At 36.5% G+C, this 19,946-nt stretch overlaps 1 protein-coding gene across 3 annotated transcripts in view; it reads left to right on the plus strand.

Annotated features, from left to right (window-relative positions):
• The window catches only part of LRRK2 (leucine rich repeat kinase 2), a 64,906-nt gene that overhangs the window by 11,504 nt on the left and 33,456 nt on the right, over window positions 1-19,946 (plus strand). For all 3 annotated transcript variants that reach the window (XM_071733901.1, XM_071733899.1, XM_071733900.1), the window contains 15 exons: window positions 3,297-3,428; window positions 5,825-5,944; window positions 6,909-7,033; window positions 7,581-7,660; window positions 8,793-8,899; window positions 10,497-10,626; window positions 11,508-11,632; window positions 13,108-13,238; window positions 14,828-14,972; window positions 15,281-15,420; window positions 16,761-16,889; window positions 16,975-17,145; window positions 17,557-17,812; window positions 18,033-18,221; window positions 19,608-19,729. In XM_071733901.1, the coding sequence (XP_071590002.1) occupies window positions 3,297-3,428; window positions 5,825-5,944; window positions 6,909-7,033; window positions 7,581-7,660; window positions 8,793-8,899; window positions 10,497-10,626; window positions 11,508-11,632; window positions 13,108-13,238; window positions 14,828-14,972; window positions 15,281-15,420; window positions 16,761-16,889; window positions 16,975-17,145; window positions 17,557-17,812; window positions 18,033-18,221; window positions 19,608-19,729 (2,102 nt within the window). The remainder of the gene's footprint in view (window positions 1-3,296; window positions 3,429-5,824; window positions 5,945-6,908; window positions 7,034-7,580; window positions 7,661-8,792; window positions 8,900-10,496; window positions 10,627-11,507; window positions 11,633-13,107; window positions 13,239-14,827; window positions 14,973-15,280; window positions 15,421-16,760; window positions 16,890-16,974; window positions 17,146-17,556; window positions 17,813-18,032; window positions 18,222-19,607; window positions 19,730-19,946) is intronic.

Consider the following 19,946-nt stretch of genomic DNA (forward strand, 5'->3'; position numbering starts at 1 on the left):
AAAAATTGGTGAAAACTATGTGGGAGTTGCAAGACAAGTCACTTTTCTGTTTTCCTTGGGAAATACTGATTTGTAATTTTTCATGGAAAATGTTTGCATTCATCCATTCTGATGAACCTGAAATCTCTCATTAAGAACAGAAAGACTTTCTTCTGCTTGAAATAAGTGGTAACAAAGGTGATCATCATGGTTTTAGAGGTTAAAATTCAAGACCTTTCCCTGTCTTTTAATGCTTGAAAAATAAGGTATATTTATTGACTAAATAAATCTTCAGGTACTTTGGGTAGTGGGTAAAGAGCACTGTTGGCAGAGGCTGTTTCACAAGGGGAGAGTCACCTACACAAATCCAGTGGCCAGGGCTGAGAAAAGGTGTCTGGGCTTGGACGCCCGTCTCTGATCATTTAGTGGTGGCTGCAATGAGGAGCATTGGTAGCACTGGGATGTTGTAGAGTCAGGTGTGCAATAAGACTGGAAGAAAACATCTTCATTATGTCTGGTCTCCTGTTGCCAGCAGTCCCTGTTATGGGCAACATCAGGTCCTGAGAAATGCTTTAGATGATCTGTGTATGTGTTTGGTGACACAGAGGCAGGTCTTGTCAGCTTCCTGCTGGTAGTCACCATTTTGGCAAGAACAGAGCAATGTCCTGCTCTCCATGTCTTCCATGTGGTACATAATCTCTTAGAGACATGATTCCTTGCAGAGCCTTGCTAATACATCTTGTCTGGGTTTCTAGCAACACTGCTGGCCTCGTGTGCCACCAAACAAGAACTAGTCTGGAGCACACCACATTTCATCAGACTCCAACCCATTTAGTTTCTGTTCCTTAAACGCCTTGCCCTCCCAGTTTGTGTTTAAAAAGTTAAGTATTGCTTGAGCCAGAAATAATTTTACTGTAGTCCAGAAGTTACTGCCTTTTTCTAAGGACAGATTTTAAGTGCTTTTTACAGAGGTAAATACTTGTAAGAAGCATAACAAGAGAAGAGCATGGCAAAGGCCTTCTCTAAAGTAGGTATTTATTTTGGGGTATCATATTTTCTGATATGAAGGACTGAAAGTGGAAAAAAACCCCCAGCAATAGATTGTGTATGAATGCACAAAGCTGAGCTACTTTTGCCAGCATTTGTACTCTTGGTCTGTGACTTCCTGCCATACCTGCAAGAAAATGTATTCTTTTAAGGCCACCATGGAGAAAATAATTCATAGTACATACTCTAGTTTATCTAGTAGTAAATATCTAGTAGTAAAATGTTTGTCTCCCGTTCTCTGAAGTTCAAGTTCCTATTCCAAATGATTTCCGTCAAGGATCTGTACTTCACTATGCCTTCTTTCACTACTACATATGTAGACTTTGCTCCAGATCATCTGTCATGAGAAACTGAAGAACAAGTTTATTCCAGTGCAGTACCAGTACTTTTAAATCTCAGTAGTTTTCATGCAATAAGCTGTTTTGCTGCTGACTGTCCTCTAAAGCCCATAGGGGTGTGATGTGTGTCAGAATGGTAGCCATCTAAATGGTAGCCATAGGCAGTCATCCAGGCTTCTCTGTTTAAAGGGAGAAATAGACACTTAGAGAGGAAATTTACCAAAGTCTAAGGCATCTGTTAGAGATGGAATAAATCACCGTAAGGAGTGCTCAGATCTCTTCATCAATTTTTGTGAGAACCTAGATGACCAAGTTTTGGTGGTTAAGATTAGGTGAGATCCATTCCACCTCCTTTTCTCTAGCTTGTTCTGGAAGATAGTGACTCCTTTTAAATGTACAATTGCTTGGTTCTTGCATGATTTAAACATGCACCTAATTATGCTCTCTCTGTAGTAAACAATTTCAGAGGCTTTGATTATTTTAATATGCTTATAATTTTCACTTGTGAAGTGATAACTTAATGTGAGGTGTTGCAACATACCTTTAAAAAGGGGCTTAATGAGAATAACATGAATAAATCGCTGTCATCCTAAAGCACTGTGAAAGGTGCCTTCCTCCACTATCAAGTAGAATGCTTCAGAAGTGCTTCCCACTCAGATCTTGTTTTTTCACCTTACAGACTATCATTATTTAAGATTCAGAGATATATTATTTTGAAGCTGCTGCTGCTGCTGCTGCTGCTACTGCTTTAAAAAGGCTAATTATCTTTAATAATACAGCTGTGAATATTCTTCTTACATTGTATACAGAAAGCCAAGCTGTTGAAAGAATTATTAAGCAAGTTTATAGACATCAGTAGAGGAACGCCCTTGAAGTCATTGACAGGACTCCCTTCCATTCACTGGGGCCTGGATTTTGTCAGAGATTTTTTAGGTTTATATTCTTTCTCGTAACCTGAATAGACACACTTTAAAGATGCTTTCATACACTGTGTTTTCACTACAATGCTCCTATTTTGCCTTAAATTCCTACATGTGGGGTTGCTCTGTCCTCAGTAGGAAAGGATGCATGGTGCATTCTCTCATTCTGCTGGCTCACATGAATTTCCTCTTGGCTTCTGGATCAGGGCCTCTGCATCAGCTCTTGATGGTGACCGAGCAGTGGCACAGGTTGCCCAGAGTGACTGTGAAATCTCCAGTTTTGGAGATAACTTGGAAGCTGTCTGGCCATGGGCCTGGGCAGCCTGCTCTAAGTGACCACCAAAGGTCCTTTCCAACCTCAGCCATTCTGTGATTCTGAGGATACAGAATTTGCAATTGATTTAAAAATATTGCAGGAGCATTAGGGAAACATTCTGTGCTCTAATGAGGCACGTGGTAGAGCTAATTTAAATGAAAATAATAGCTTGCTAACTTGCCCCCTAAAAAAGGTGACTTAGAAAAACATGGTTAAATCAAATAAATTGTATCTATTAGGAAAAAAAATTAAATTGCTTCTTAATTTTATACCCCTAGGAATATTACTGAAAAACTGTAAAAGGTTTACCAATCACAATCATGCTGTGAACACCATTTATAAGTTTGAATTAATATTTATAAAATAATTTGTTCAGATTTAAGAAAAATATGACATAAAAATAGCTTGTTAGGAGGGTTCTGTTACATGGCCTGATACAGAATGGATCAAATCCATAAATGTTAATATGGACTCTGAACTTCATGAATAATTTTCAAGTGCTTATAGTCATTAATGTCTTTTGGGGCAATACCAAGTAAAAAAAATCCCACCTTTTTCTCATATTGCCAGACAAAAGCTGAAACATAGGTCGGGTTTTCTAAACTAATCTATTTAAATAAAGTTTGAACTACAAACAAATCGATGTGAGGGTTCTTTTTCTTAAGGAGCAACTTTTGTTTCTGTTTCCTTCTTTAGCCAGCAATGTCGAAGTACTCATGTCTGGAAATGTTCGCTGCTACAACGTTACAGTGGAAATGATGAAAAGTTTCCCCAGTTGTGAGGCAGTACAGGAAGTGAGTTGCTGTTTGTTGCATAAGCTGACATTGGGTAAGTTCACAAAGTTGTTTATAGTCAGCCTGCTCTGACTCTGGTTCTTGGACTTCCCTTGACTTAGGCAAAAATACTCTGGTTGTCTGGGCTTACATGGTCTCATCAAGAGAAACAATGGCAGTGTAAAAAGGAGAATTTTTGTGCCTCTTAGCATCTCTGTGCTCTTTGCTGCCACTTTAATAAGGTGAGCTGAGCAGTTGCCAAGGACCATGTAATAAGAAGTTCAAGTGAAAATTAATGTTTTTTTTCCCTCTGCTGCATACAAGAACACTGTGAGTAGCTCCCTGAGCAGCCCATACTCCACGGCAGGTTTTTCACGAGGAACTCAGCCAAACTCTTTCTCATGAGTTAGACTTCAGAGTTCTTGCTGGTGGTGGCCTGAAACTACTGTAGATGTTGGTACCAGTGCATGACTCCCCTCAATCAAGCCAGTCCTGTCCTTTCACAATCTATTTCCACTCCTTCATGCAGATACTGTAGAAAATACAGCTCAAACTTGAGTGCAGCTCAGAGCAACTTCTAGTTGCCCTTCAGAAAGCCAAATGCAAAAATTGCTGAGGTGGATTTTGCTTTTTTTTTTTTTTTTTTTTTTTTGGCAAGAGGTGACGTTACCCTCAAATGGTTTCCTTTGCAAAGCTAAATGAAGATAGGCAGGGAAACCAAGCACTTGTAGGAACACAACAACTCTGTTGTCATGCTTGATCTTGCCTAATTGCAGCCACCCTGACCCGTAACTCATAGTGGCAGTAAAGCAGCCTCAATATCCCTTCCTTCTTTCAGAATAGCAGATCCCTTCCTTCTTTCAGAATAGCAGACACTCTTCATCTTGATAAGGAGCCACTTCAGGAGAGTTATGAGAAGAGGTGTCCACTGCACCACACAGTTAGGACAGATGTCAAAATTGCTGTGTGCTCCTGGAAATTGTCTGGAAGATTTCCATATAGCCAGTGTGGCTTCCCAAATTATTCTGATGGACACTGTATTCCTAAACCCAAGTTAAATTGTATTGAAATTGTAAAGTTAATGTCTACTAGGTTCCAAAAACACCATAAAGTATTCTTGCTGATCTGGTCATGACTTTCCTAGAGTTGATTGTCATCAGAATTTTAATTAAATGATTAAATTACCTGTTTGGCCAGCCACAAGTAAAAGATAATTACTCATCACATAGCCTAAGATTACTAATTTCTGTGAGGTAAGTAATGGCTTTCCCCAAACATACTATTTCCATTAAAATAATCAAGAAACTGCAATGCTGATACAACATGTCCCCACTTACTACAGGGTAAGGAGAAAAATACTGTTTACAGTTGCACTTGCAATAGGTGTTAAGGCCAGGGGTTTAGAGTGATGAATTTTTAGAGTGATGAACTTTGCCTTAAAGTCTGTTCTTAAACATTCTGTTAACTTGGTCTAATTGAACTGAATCACAAAACATTGGGAGAGGTACTCAAGGTAGTCAACACCTATAGAACTCAGGACCAAGACCAGAAGTAAGGGAAAGGAAGGGAAAGGAAGTTAGGATTTCTTCTTATAAGAAATTCATTTTTCTTATACATTTCTTATAATGTAATTATATTTTTGATGCTCAAATATTGGAGACTTCTTAATTTTGTGCCCTATCTGAAGAGTTTGAAAAACCATTGATACAGAGTTTAATTTGCCCTTTCATGTTGTTAATGTCATTCTCATTTTTACTAATCAATAATCAAATAAAACTGAATATCAAAATAGAAACTATAGCAATTGAACTATATTTTACAAAGTGAGTGTTGCTGATTTATTTTATGCATAATACTTGTTTTCACAAAAAATGGGAAAGTTAATTTCATTTGCTTGCTTTTTGAGGAATTTCTGGTATTTAACCCATAATATAAAATGCTGTACAGCCTATGGTAAAAGCTATACTTTGAATAATCACCAAAAGCTAATTCTTCCTACTATTCCAGGAAGAATGTATTCTGTATTTATAGTGTTGACCTTGATCTGTTTATCAAAGAGGGCAAAAAAAGAGGTTAAAATAGGGTTAAATTAGTTGCTTGATAGGATAAATCAAAACATTGCAGGAATTCAAGACAGGACTGCATATGTTTCCTGGCAGGAAGTCTGCAAGAGATACACCGACTGTATTTCTTTTATTTTCATGACAGTATGCACTTTATTTTGAATTAAACCTCAGTGTTTTGTAAAAAAAATCACAAAGAACCTAGGTCCCAGCTGGTTTTAATCCTTGACCTATTCTTTCCACAAATAGAACATTGTTGTGTCATGCCCTGTGATAAGAAATTCAGCATTCACTACAAACTTTGCACATTATGTGCTGAGAATTCAATGTTAAATGATGAAAAGCTTCAGACGTGTTTATATTAATTTAATATTTTGCTTATCTTCAGGAAATTTTTTCAATATCCTTGTACTACATAAGGTTCCAGAAGTCATCGTGAAGGCTGTTAAAACATATCCTGAAAATGCAAAGTTGCAAGCTGCAGCTCTCAGTTGTTTAGCTCTTCTAAGTAAGTGAATTCCTTCCTCCATACATAAATAAATTACTTCATTTGTCTGTCCACTTGTTTGGTTTTTTATATTGTGTTTTTCCTGTAATCATTTCAAACTCCATTTGCATATGATAGAAGCCTCAGGCAGGATAGCTTTGACAGAGTTATTTTTCCTACATGCTTACACCATTTGCTTACTATGACATGGCTGTGTTCATATCATACACCTGACATCTTCATAGTGCACAGAGCTGGTAAGTTACACTGACAGAGCTTAACAAAGCAACCTGTTTGTTCACAGGTAAATATTGGATAATCCCTAATTAGCATCAATCTGGTCCAAAGAATCTGGTCCTTTTAGTTTTGATTAATTGTTCCATACGAAAGTCATTAGAAAAGCTGTTTAAGAGTTCCCAAAATAGCCAAGAGTAAACTCAGTATATATTTGCTGCCTGATACTACTAGAACGCTGATATTATGGTCAGTGTTGATACATACTTTTTTTTCCCTTAAGTGCTTAAAAATCACAGGGATAAAATGTTTGAGTTTTTTAACTTCAGTTACACTTTCTGGAAGCATGGATTTCTCTCGTAACAACTGCAATTTACATTTCGGTTTCTAGTGCCACTTCTTCAGGGTGTGGATGGCTCTGTGATAAGTGGTTGCATGCAAATGAACCACAGTTGTGTTTTATATCTGTGGTAATTTTGAGGTAAATACACCCTCAAAAAAAAAGTATGTGCTGGTCTTTTCAGAGCCTGATTGTTGACAGATCTGTAACTGTGTACATAACAATGTACAATCAAGTCTTCTTATAACCTTAAGGACATTTTTCTAATCTGTCATAAAGTTTATCTTAAAATATGTCTTCCTTCCCAGAAAGGGCTAAAAGTGCCACTGGGGGTTAAGACATTTAAATTGTCGGTAAATTGTTTTATTGTTTTCACAATAAAAATTTATTGTAAATATTTTCTATTTCAAGCTGAAACCATATTCTTAAACCGAGACTTAGAGGAAAGAAAAGAAGAGGAGAAGGATGAGAAATTATGCTGGCTGGAAGCATGTTACAGAGCACTAGAACTACACCAGAAAAACACAGATGTGCTGGTGAGAATTTTGGGATGATGGGGGTATGGAAAGATTAGATTATGTGTTAAATGCAATATATAGCAATATCAGTTTCTCCTGTATATGTTTGGGCAAGCAAGGCCTAAACAACTGAATTATATTTAGAATAAATCTTACCTTTCTTGCCTTTCTTACCTTGGCTCACCTCAGCTGGGTGCAGCTTCCACCTTCCAACATCAAATGTAGCAAATTAAGAACCTGATACTGTGGCCATCCAAAGATTGTTGTTTACATAGCTACTCTATATACAGCAGTGAAACACTGGCTTAACAACAGAAGAATTAATCTTGTCCGAAAATAGGTATCAAAATGCAAATAAAATCTGAGTGTGTCACACGTTTCTAACTCAGACCTATTCCAGCTGTAAAGAACGTGACAGTCCGCACCTTGTATTCCTACATAAAGCACCTTGTACTTTTGTCATGAACTGAAAGACAGTCAGACTGTTTAAATTTTCTCATACATGTTTGATACTCTAAGGGTATATTCTCTTTAAACCTTTTGTCTCCTCTTCATTTGTATTTAGGAGGCTGCATGCTGGGCTTTGAAAAACCTGTTTCTGTATCAACAAAACCTTCATGAGAAGATTGGAGATGGAGACAATCAGTCAGTGTTAATATCTTCAACTATATTTTTGGAAATCAGAAGCCTACTATTAGGCCATTTGGCACCTCATGTTTCAATTATTTTTATTTCTTGTTTTCTAGTATATGATGAAATGCATGGTGATCAGCAGTACTTGGGAAAGTTTCCTTCTTTAAAAGTGTGCTAACCTTGACTGAGGCAAAACTGATAGTGTTTTAATAAGGGGTCAGAACACAGCCTAATAGAGCTGATTTTTACAGTTCATAAAGAATTTCTTAGAATCATAGACTTTCCAGGGTTGGAAGGGACCTTTAAGTCTAGTTCCAACCCCCCTGCCATGGGCAGGGACACCTCCCACTAGATCAGGTTGCTTAGAGCTCTGGCCAGCCTGGCCTTAAAAACTTCCAGGGATGGGACTTCCACCACCTCTCTGAGCAACCTGTTCTAATGTCTCACCACTCTTCTCCACTTGCAACAAGGATAGGGAGAATTAAAGAATGTAAGAGCAGGGGAAACGGAGAGGATTTTTCACAATGGGGACAATGAGCCATTGGAATAATCTCCCAAGGGGAGTGGTGGATTCCCCGACACTGGATACTTACAAAGTTCATCTGGACAGGGTGCTGGGCCATCTTGTCTAGACTGTGCATTTGCCAAGAAAGGTTGTTGATCCTTGCAGTGCCTTCCTACCCAATATTCTTTGATTCTATGGAGATTAAGATATCTAGTATATAATTAGTATGGAAAAACAGTGCTCATTTTCCCACAAATCGTGAAAGGGCATAGTAGAGGGGGTGCTGCCTCATTGCGGGGAATCTAGGAATGGGTAAGAAAAAGACTTTCATTCTACTTAAATATTTCTCAGGGTTTCTTAAAATTTTAATAGTTCACATTTTAGTAAGCCTTTCTGAACCTCAAGTCACTTGGAATGCAGGGTTCAAAGAAACTTTAGTGAAATTCAGGATAGATTAATACGTGTATTTTGCGAAGGACTTTCTGGCAGCTCTTGCTCTGGAAAAATATTACAAGTCAAGTACAAACATCTGAAAATTTAATTATGTCGTTTAAAACCTTTTTAGGAAACTGAAGTACAGCTACAAAGTAGCCAGGGTAGTATGCTCAATGTGCAGTGATTTGTTTCTCTGTGTGAAAGGTTCCCAATAGACAGAGCAGTGATGCTTTCCATGCTGATGCACTCCTCTTCGAAAGAAGTGTTTCAGGCAGCTGCTAGTACCTTGGCAATTTTGTCACAACAAAACGGTAAGGGAATTTAGTTATCTTTACTTTGTAATTCAGCAGAAAGCTGTTGCTATAATATTAAAGAACATTTAGTGTGCTGTTGTATGAGTACAATATTCCCTGTGATTAGAATTTTAGGCAGTTGTTTTTAATAGGAAGTTTATTCCTTCCTTTGAAAAAAACTATCTTGTCTAGCATCAAAGAAAGAATGTCAAAGTGAAGAGTTCCTGGCCAGTTTATGTGTTGCAGTTGCTATTTTTTAGAGCAGAAGGTGTGCAACAGGTGTCTTCTCTTTGTATGCTCGTTTAAACATTTGTCACATTTGAATTTTGTCAAGTGCAGCACTTGTTGAAAATCACCTGATTAAGGATTAGAGCCAAAATTTTCTTGCTTAACAAAGGGAGTCTGAGCAGTCCCATTGACATCAGTGACTCAAATCATGTGTAGAAAGTTAAGCTAGTGCATAATGGTTTTGAAGATTGCTTTAGTCCTAACATGGTATCCTGACTTTTTTCAATTTTCAGGCCTTCTCAAAATTTTTCAGTGGAGATGTGGACCCCTGAGTAGAGTATTTAAGCATATTGACAGTTGGCCTGCTTTTATTAAATACCTTTCCCAGAACCCTTTTGAAATTGTTACGGACCTCAAGTGGTTTGTAGACTACACATTGAAAACTGGCTAGATAGGAGGATAAAGACTAGCAGATAATTACCATTCTCTAGGTGAGAAAGCATTTTATCACTAGGTTACTTAGCTATCCCATTACATAAAACCTGATAATGAAAAGATTTTCTTGTTATTTATGAGATAAATGTATATATATCTTGAGAAAAATATTTCTTAAATGTATGCATTCTGATACTGCCTATTATAAGTTATTTACATAATATGTTACTGACAAGTGGGCCTCTAGAGAAATCTAGAGCAATAATTTTTTTTTTTTTTTTTTTATTAGTGTGTGCCTCTTTAAATAAAGAGGCTTAGTAAAACCCCCTGGCACAGTGCAATGTTGCTTGAATTAGCATTGGCAGTGGATGTACTGAACTGGGAGTGACAAGAATTGGTGGTAGTTACCATGATAATGTAGAGTATTTTTATTGTGTTATGAGTTATATTGGTTAATTATAGATAGAACATGTGCTTGAGTCTTTGAATTTTTAAGAAATGCACTAGCTAAGTAAATAGAGCAGATAAACATAGTTTCATTTTTAAGCTTTATTTTAGAAGGTAGGTTTTTTGGAAGCTTTAAACTGGCATTCCTACATGATCACTCAATTTAGTTTGGAGGAAAAATTGCCTAAGATTGAACATTTTTTACAATAAAGGTAAAGCTGCACCTTATCCTTCCCTTAAAGTTAACTATGTAAGTAAAAATAGCAGATGTATTTAAACTTATTAGGCATTCAGGAGTGAGAATGCTTTTGATTAAGCTGTGCAAACAGAAGTCAGCTTCAGCTCAACTTGTTTCACACTATAGTTTTTCTAGTTTATACTTCTATAAAATCTGGTGAGGAATAAAATTTTAAAAAGGGGATAAAAAGTTAGCAGTTCTGTTGTTTTTGAGAACTTTACATAAAATGAGATTTCCTTACAGGATTCTTACTATCTTGTGTTGTAGTAAATATTAGGAAGACACTTCTGTCTAAAGGAATACATATGAATATTTTGGATATAATGAGGAAATATCCACATTCTCCTGAAGTGGCTGAAAGTTCCTGCAGAATTCTGAATCACGTTTTTGAAGGAAGGTAATATACTTAGAAATACTTCCAAGGTGAAAGTTTGTGAGATTCAGTGTAACTGATTACATTTAAATTACTGACTGTTTCACTGGTATTAAAACTGACCACAGGCTGATGGCCCTGCTCAAGACATTCACTTCATAGTCCCTGTGGTCGAATGCCCAGGTGGATGTGTGTAGGGAGCTGCAGGTTCTTCCCCTCTTGGTTCTTGTGCAGTGAGGCTGGAATAGACTGACATGAGGTGGTGTCCCCTCCTCTTAGCCATGCTGAATTCTGCTGAGAGCTAAGTAATTTCCCACAATATTAACTCTGATTGTTAGTATAACATTGTGTAAATGCTACTTTTTTGTTGGCTTTTACATAAGCTCCAGCATATGACAGGAAGCAAGCTTGTGACTCATAAATACTGGTAAACAGCATAGAAACATTTTTCCAAGCATCCTGCCAGTTTTTTCCAGTCTTCCCTTAAACCTAAGGGGTTTGTGAAAAAATGGCAGACTCAAGATGTGGTAATAGAATTTCTTACAAATAATATCACTTTAGAAAGGGGAAATTCCCATAAACATGTTAACATGGAATAAAAACAGGAATAAAAAGTATTAGAAAATGAAAGAAGAAAGTAATATGCTGTACTGTTTGTGTATCACTGTTCTGGACTGGAGTGAAAATTACCTCTCAGTAGTCTAGAATGGAATTAGTTACATAAACTGAATTAATGGAATGGCATGAAAATAATATATTTGCTATGATGAAGAAAAGTACCATAGTTTATATTTCATAGCTCAAACCAGATTTGCAGTGTTCTGAAGGGTTTTCACAGTCTTAATTAAGGAAACAAATGGTCTAAATGTATTCTTATTTTTTTTTTTTATAAACAATACTTTCAGTTTCCCTCATCTAGACATAATGACAGTAGCTGCATCAGAAGTTGTAAAATCCATAAGGAAACATGAGAAATCACCATCTGTACAACTGGAAGGACTTCGAGTCCTTTTACACTTTATGATGCCTGGTAAGTCATCCAAAATGTAATGTGTGGCATCATACACCAAATCATGGATTAGAATTAGGTAGCTGGGTTTTAGTCTTTCTTAACTAATGAGAAAGCCTTTCATGGGACTTTAGAAAGCTTACTAGAGTTTCATACATAACTGACAGCAGTTGTAACTCTTGAAAAACATTTAAGATGGAGGAAACCTTTTAGGTATTGAAGGTAACTGACCAAAATTACCACTGCTCATTTCACTGAAGAGTTAGCTGCATTATTTCTAAGGGATTCAAGATGTGAGTGTAGGAGCTATTGCTGTGATTGTGTACTTTCATTATAGGTTTCCTTTAAGTGAGAGCAAACAGTGATAACAACATCAGCATTGTGGTACTACAAAATGCAGTTGTTTTAATAGTAACTCTTGAAAGGAGCATAAAAATTGGCACCAAAAAATAAAGACAGTTATTTAAAGGTATGAAATACACTATTGTATACTATTTTCTACAGACAGAAGAAGCCAAACTGACCAGCTTAGAAATTCCTTTTCAACAAATATTCTTTAAACATTATCTGCAGTGGAAAAAGATGTTCCTGTTATTTGTGTACCTTTAAGTGAATCGGGGAAAGTTTTAACTCCTCCTATCAATTTACTGGTGTATATCCTGTTTTTTAACTCTGATGTTAAGTCTGAGAGTACAAACAGTACTCTCAATACTGAGAGTACTGATATTTTTTCAGAACACCTTTCTGCAAGTATCCCTCAGCTCTTTTAGCTGAACATACACAAACCACATAACTCTGAAACTAGTAACTTGCTCATATCCTGGAAGTGAGGCCCTTCTGAAATGTAACCAAAGGCAGCACCAGCTGAATGTTGGAACTTCCAGGTTTATTAGGGAACAAGAAGTAACTGGAATAAATAAGCATGTTTGAAGTGATTTTTAAAGGGTTTCTGGGTACTTTGTGTAGTGCCACTTGACTGCGAGTGCCAATAGCTACGAGAAAGGTAAATCTGAAAGACTTCAGGTAAATCTGTTCCTTTATTTGTATTCACATTCCACTTATGTCATCTATGAGTAAAATTTGGCTTATCATGTGATAAAGGGCAACTAGTTTATAGCTTCTGTACAGGCTTTCCTTTCCAGAAGGAAAAAGCACTCTGAAGCAGATGTCAGGAACACTAAGAAACCCCATGGCTCAAAGAAGTAATACATTGCAATATACCTTACACAAAATTCTTTGGCATGATTTTGCTTTTTCACAGTAAGGAGTGAGCAAACATATGATGAAATAATTTCAAACACAATGTACTCATGTTACAGTGTAAATCTGGAGGGACTCCAGTCTGTAACTATGGAGTTCTGAAAAAGTCATAAGATCTGAAATACACCCTCTGAGTCAGTTGTTAAAATCTTTGTGTTCAATTTGTTTGTAATGTTGAGTTAATAATATTGGGTTAGTACTGAGGAGAGTATTAAATTTGTTCTTTATTGTTGCAGATACAAAGAATGACCAGAATGGTTCTTCCAGAGATGTGGGAGATGCTGCTTTTGCACTTACAGTAAAAGTCATTAAAAGCCAGTGTCTTTTGGAGGGAACTCATTCATTGGTGCTTAATGCTTTGAACAGGGTATAGTTAAAGCTTTATTCTAATTTATTTTGTCAGTATTTTACATTTGCAATGGTGAATCATTTGTAAGTTGTAGTTCCACATTTGGTTTCCTATTGATTTTATAGCATTAATCTTCTGCATTTCATTTTTCATTTGTTTTTTTTTCTTACTTTCTGTTCTGGAGTGTATTTGATCTCCTCTATAGAAACAAGGCTTTTTTTTTTTTTTTTTTTTTTTTCAAGCATACAGTTTATTTGTGGTTCTTAGTGGACTGGTTTTTAAATTAAAAGAGTCTTCATACCTGCACCTCAGCTGCATGTAGAACTGAGTGGTTCTTCAGTATGGCTTTCATGGATACATGCTCTGTTGCTTTCAACAGAACAGAGTTTCTCAGTTGACTCCATTCTTTTCACTGTTCTATAACCTTTTTCAGCCACTTGAAAATAGAATACCAGTGCCTTTAAGGGAAGCTGAAAAGTGGAAAGGTGATGGACACCCGGTCTAAACAAAGGAAGAACTGTGCACTTTGCACAGAAAATAAGCCTTAGATCCTAGTGATGGGACATATTTAATTTCATGGCCCTCAGAAGAATCCTTCCTCTGTAAGGTTTTATAAGTTCACATGACCACAATCAAAATGAATGTAGCTATGCACGACTTTTTAGAAGTCTCTCAACAATTTTAGGTTTGCCAAACACCTTCAGTCAAGGAAATGTATGTGTCTTAAGTTTATGATAAAGGTTAAAGCAGAAAATGTATCACCAAAGGAGTGCTAGAGTGTCTAAAGGATGTTTATTGACCTAGAGATAAAGGATATAGAAATGAACAAGGGAGGCAAAAAAATTTTTACTTCAGAATATATTAGTCCCCTGTGCTTTGTCACCATCCTGACCGTGTTTTGTGACTTAGTTGGTTTGTGTTTTGGAGTATTACAGTATCAACCAGAAGGGCTGGAATAGCAAATTTTACTGGAAAACTAGAGGAGTAAGGAAAAAGATGGGCATGATACCACTGAGACAGTTTTGCAGATTTGCAGGTCACTGTGACAGGTGTGCACACTTTCAGATCTAGGTCTCATCTACATTTTCAGCATCTTGTAAGTGGGGAAAAATTGGGAAAAATAATCAGTAATAACCTATTGAATTGCTTTATAACTAAAACTGAAACCTTAAAAATCCTGATAAGGTGTGGCAATGTGTATGTTGCAACATATATTTTATTTCATATTTTCTTCAGTTGCCACCACATTTTATCACTTGTGAGTTCTCGGAGTTCCATGCTTGTTTCTTTTAACCACAAAGAAAGTACATTTTGTTACCCTCCTTGTCCTACAGCAAAAAGGTGTGAAATTGTGAATGGCTGTATTAAAAATGTTAGGAAAACCAAGTCCCATTCTGCATTAGAAAACTAGTGAACATTTTCAGAACCAGGTGAAAATATGGGGAGGCTATGAGAACGGAAACTGATGTTTTAAAAGGAAACCTTTTTGAAATTGTGATTATTGTCATACCGGCTGTAATTTCACATACTTTAAGAACAAGCAACCTCACTGTTGTGATTGTACACAGAAAAAACTTCATCTGATTTTATATTAATTTCTCTATTAGTTTCTTGGAAATCCTAGCATTCAGAAGTGTGGATTAAAACTACTTGGTTCTGTAGCTGAATGCACTGGAGCGCTAGAAATTTTAACCCAGCAAGGAGCTACTGACACTGTGCTTCACACCCTACAGATGTATCCAGATGAACAAGGTAAGGAAGGTATTGTGTTAGATGTCAATAATGTAGCAGGAGGGGCTAATTCACCATAGAAGCTGTAACCTATTTATTACTCATTTTAGAGAACTGGGTGGGATGTAGGTTACATGGCAAGAAAAGGCTGCTGTACTGCATAGTCCTCAAGTTCATCCACTTTCTTGTTATGCCAGGCCCTGTAATAGCTTATGCAAATAACTTTCTGGAATGTCAGTAATATAGCACTAATTAGGTTAGGAGTTTATTCTGCTCAGAATGGGTGAATAATCATTATTATTACTTTTTTTCTTTTTTTTTTTTTCTAGACATACAGTGTTTGGGTTTGAGTCTTCTGCGCTCTTTGATTACAAGGAAGAGTTTGTGCATTGCAACCATGCACGTTCTGTCAACAGTTCTGGTTTCTACTCTGAGACGATTTAAAGAAGTCACTGAAATCCAGATGCACGTATGTGTTATTTCTAGATATGAAAGTGCAAGGCAAAACTTCAGAAAATTATTTTAATGTAGTTTTATTGGAAATAAAATTCCTTCTTTTAGTTGCTTCATTTTGATTTTATTGCAATCATTATATAAGTCTTACAATTGAACCAATGTGTTTGCTCTAGAGATGGTTTTCTTGAAGGCATATATTCAGTTCAGAATACCTAAGAGTAGGTTTAAGTGTCTGTCTAACAATTGTGAGATCTAGACTAGATCAAATTGCTCAGTCATGGTTCATCATGCAGTCAATCTATAACCACTTAATGAAGTAACCATCATTATAGGATTGATTTTCCTTTTGGAAAATAATAGAAAATAACATAGTTCCTAGTTCACCAGCAATAAGCTTAGAGTAGGAATGCTGTGTTTAAAAAGCAGCTACTGAAATACTGTGTCAGACTTTGGATCTACTTCGGAATATGGAAGGAGGGTACTTATTCTGCCTGAAAACCCAAAAACACACCTTCAGTCTTCTTTGTGTGAAAGTTCTGTTTCCTCTGCTTCAGAAGCTCTCCCAGTTTGTTGCTAGTTTCATTTTTCATGGGGAATGGAACTTCCCTGTCAGGGTTTTCTGTCAGAGCTTCTGTTTCAGGTCAATATGGAAATGTCACAAGTACAGCCTCTCTTCTTTACTGCTGTTTTTCCTCTGACTGTACCAATTTTAGCTGAACAACCAGTATAGAGAGAAATCAAAACAACGTGGTGGGAAAAGAAGTTACTCAAAGTGATTTGTTATCAATTAGATTTGGACAAAAAGCCTGTAATTTACCCAGTACACCCTTCTGTTGAGTGAACTTCTGGTTCACCCTTCTGGGTGAACATTACTTGCAGAATCATGAGGTGACAGTTTTGTGTTTTTAGATACACTTGTTAAATTTTTCACTTCTTTAAAAAATCAAGGATTACAGAGCAACACATTGGGAAAGAGGATGCATCTTGATCGCATATCCTTAGAATGAGATTGTTTCCTCTCTGTGTTTTCAGGAAATTGCAAGTATGTTTGTCACTATCAGGCAGGATGTTGTCAGATTTATGGTGCATAATTTGTCTTTTCAAAGTTCATTAATATCTGTTAAAGTGAGTCAGCTAAACAAGTATGAAACCACAGCTAAATAAAGCCAGGTTATATAAACCAGGTGTTTCTGTTCTAACTTCTCCAATTTGTGAATTGTGGCACGTTTAAAAGAAAGACAAAAAAACTTAGTGCACCTGTCTTTTGATTGAAATCTGATTTTGTTGCATGACCTGTTTTAAAGTGACACTTTTAACACTGTACTTATTTCAGCCTTCTCATTGTGTTCCTAGGGATTTCATACAATCTTGTCAATTCTTGGTTTGTCACCTTGTTTTGCAAAGCTACTGGTACATGAATCATTTGACACAGTCATTTTCTACCAGATGTCCATGTGTTTCACTGACCAGCGAGATCGACAGGTACCTTCCTGCTTATGATAGCTCTGCAGTTGAAAAATCTTGGTGCTTTTTTTGGCCTAACTTGGTTGTTTCTCTTCCCATTCAGTTTCAAAGCCTGTGTTGTAAATGTTTTGCTAAAATAGCTGAAAATGATGATTTAAAAAATATGATGCTGGAAAAAGCATGTAATGAGTACAATAGTATTATGGCTGAATGTTTACTTCTACTTGGAGCCGACATTAATAAGAAGACAAAGACCAACTCTTTGATCTATCAGGTAATATATATGAAATATATATGGAAATATATATGACAATATCCAGATCATGTAGCAAAATAACCACTGAGTGTCTTTTTCCAACTGAATAGATAAATGGAGTTGCCACAGACTGCATACAATAACCAAACTACATAAGTTACCATTCATCTTTGACTGGAAATTGTGTGCACTCATGGCAGAAATTACAACTACTGAACTCAGACATTTGTTAAATTTTGGGAAAAGACTTCAGGAAAATGGGGTTTGTGCCTTAGGCCAGCATCTGGTCTGAGGGAAAGGGAATAGTGTAAGTGAAAAAGAGACATGATCCTCAAAATACAATGCATCAGAATTGAAGACAAGTCTCTCAATGCAGTCTGAGCTGTTGTTTGCTTGCCTCACAATTTTTTAACTGCTTTTCTCTGTTAGGTTTGTGAGAAAGGAAATAATCCTAAACTGGTTGAATTGCTGTTAGCCAATGGTGCTCGAGAGCAGGATGTTCGCAGTGCTTTAACCATCAGTATAAAGAGAGGAGACAGCCAGATCATCAGCTTGCTCTTGAAGAGGCTTAGCCTTGATGTTGCCAACAGCAGTATATGTCTTGGAGGATTTGGTATTGGGAGACTAGAACCCTCCTGGCTTATTCCTTTGTTCCCAGATAAACTTACTCCAGTAAGAAAACAAAGTAAGTATATATAAAATTCGATATATGAATTGTGTTAATCTCTTAATACTACTATAGAAGTGTTTTACATCAAAATCTTCAGTGGATAATCTATTCAGGGCATACAGCTATATGTAGAACAGCAGTCAAACCTTGAAAATAAACGGAGTAATTTCTGTTAATTTTTTTTAAAGCTATTTGGTGTTGTTGGAGAAAATGCTCTTTTCGGTTTCTTATACAGATGCAGGTTCTGCGCTGGCAAGAATGGTGATTAAATTCCAGATGAAGAATATTTCAGAGGACAGATCAAGAGCCTCCTCTGATCCAAACATCTCTGAAGATGGAGTGGACAAAAACTATGACTGGAATTTCATTTCTGACCCATTAGTGGACAGTTTATTTCCGTTGAGTGATGATATTGATAGTGAGGGTAATTTATTTGTTTTTTTTTTTTCTTCCTATAATTCAATCTAGTGTACCAGGGCTAGAACATAGCCATAAATCAGATGTTTTTGAGATAAAACACTTCCCATGAAAAAACACTTTTATCCAAAAATTGATTGTAGTAACATTGTATAATAATTAATGGTGAATATGTGCTTCATCTGCAACAGAAGGACCTTAAAGCATTTTACTCAGTTTTCCATTTAAAATTTGTTCTTCAGGCATTCAGTTTCTTTTAGAAGGATTGGGATTCACCCAGCCAGAGTTAGATATTGATTGTTTTGTTGTCTGTGTCTGAGCTATTCTCAGATGCTGCCTTTATAGTCAATAGAAGAAGAACAAGTGCTTCAAGAGCACAATTTGTCTCATCATGAAGTCAGGTCTGTCGTGATAGAGAAACCCCTGTTATCTGTAAGCAGAGTCGAAACAGCTAAGTGTGGTATAGAGGACTTAATTGTTGACAAATAAAGTAGGTAAAACAGGCCCTGTCCCAAAGATATCGAATTGATCAGAAAGTGTAAATGACAATTCTGTTTCCAGTACATCATTCTTGGTAACCATGCCAGGAAATCTGAATGCCTTTAATTTATACCAAATAAGTGTTTCTGTCTATAATATTGGTAACTTAATAAGTGGCTTTAATTTACAATGTGTCTTTTGTTTCTTCAGATGTCTTGAGAATGGTTGAATTCTTAAAATCATTGCAGATGAAGAATTTGCATTTTGGAATTAGAGAATACTCAGGATTTTTTTGCTGTTGTTCTGTTCTGCTCTTTTCTTTTACATTGTTCAGCACCATTTTCATTTCTGTAGGACTGTAGCACATGCATATATTAGGTGTTGTGGTTGTCCCACATAGAGAAGTTGCCATATCTAAATTATGGTCTTAAAATACAGGCCTTGCTAACAGGAGTGATTTTAGGAGTTCTGAAAGTGGCTTTGAGAAGAGGAACACTACGTGTGTCCAGAGAACCCTAGATCACCAAAGCCAGAGTGGCATTTGGTGTTTCATTCTCAATAAATGCAGGAATGAAAATTTATCTATTCAAATACAAGCTTCTAATATTTTAAAAAGTTATTTACACTGCAGTAGCACAAAGGTGTGTTAAGAAATGTGTAATAATACCAACCTGCTGGAAATGTTAAATGATAAAGCATCAGTGTAACAGCAGGTTGTATTTGGAGCACGTCAGCTTAGTATGGCCCCTAAAATATGTTGACAACACTCTTGGCCTATTGCACACAAAATTAACCAGTGAGATCCTACCACTACTGATGCTGTTGAAATTATCTGTCCTTTATATGTCAGTGTCTATATTACAGTTGAAATTTGAGTCTCATTTTCTTATTTATTTGTTCTGCTGTGGTCTAGGAAGTGAAGGGTCACTTTTTACAAAAAAGAAGTCTAATTCCATTGCAGTTGCTGACTTACATTATAGAGAAATGGCATTTCAAAGAGGTTCCCCTACTTTGCCACGACATTCCTACTCTGTGGTAAGTCAGATCCTAGTTTGTTCCAGCCTTCCTCTAAGTCCTTCTGTGTTGCCTACAGCACAATTTTTGATAATCAAGTGTTGTGTAACCCTGTGGGCTCTTGTCTCACTGTTGCCATTTAGTATTTCCTTATATTGCTGTGCATTTACCATTCTCCAGGTCACTGTACAGCTGAGAATTTATTTCAGCAACAATTTATGATCAGTACACAGAAATC

The sequence above is a fragment of the Heliangelus exortis genome, chromosome 1, assembly GCF_036169615.1.
Source record: "Heliangelus exortis chromosome 1, bHelExo1.hap1, whole genome shotgun sequence".
Taxonomy (NCBI): Eukaryota; Metazoa; Chordata; class Aves; order Apodiformes; family Trochilidae; genus Heliangelus; species Heliangelus exortis.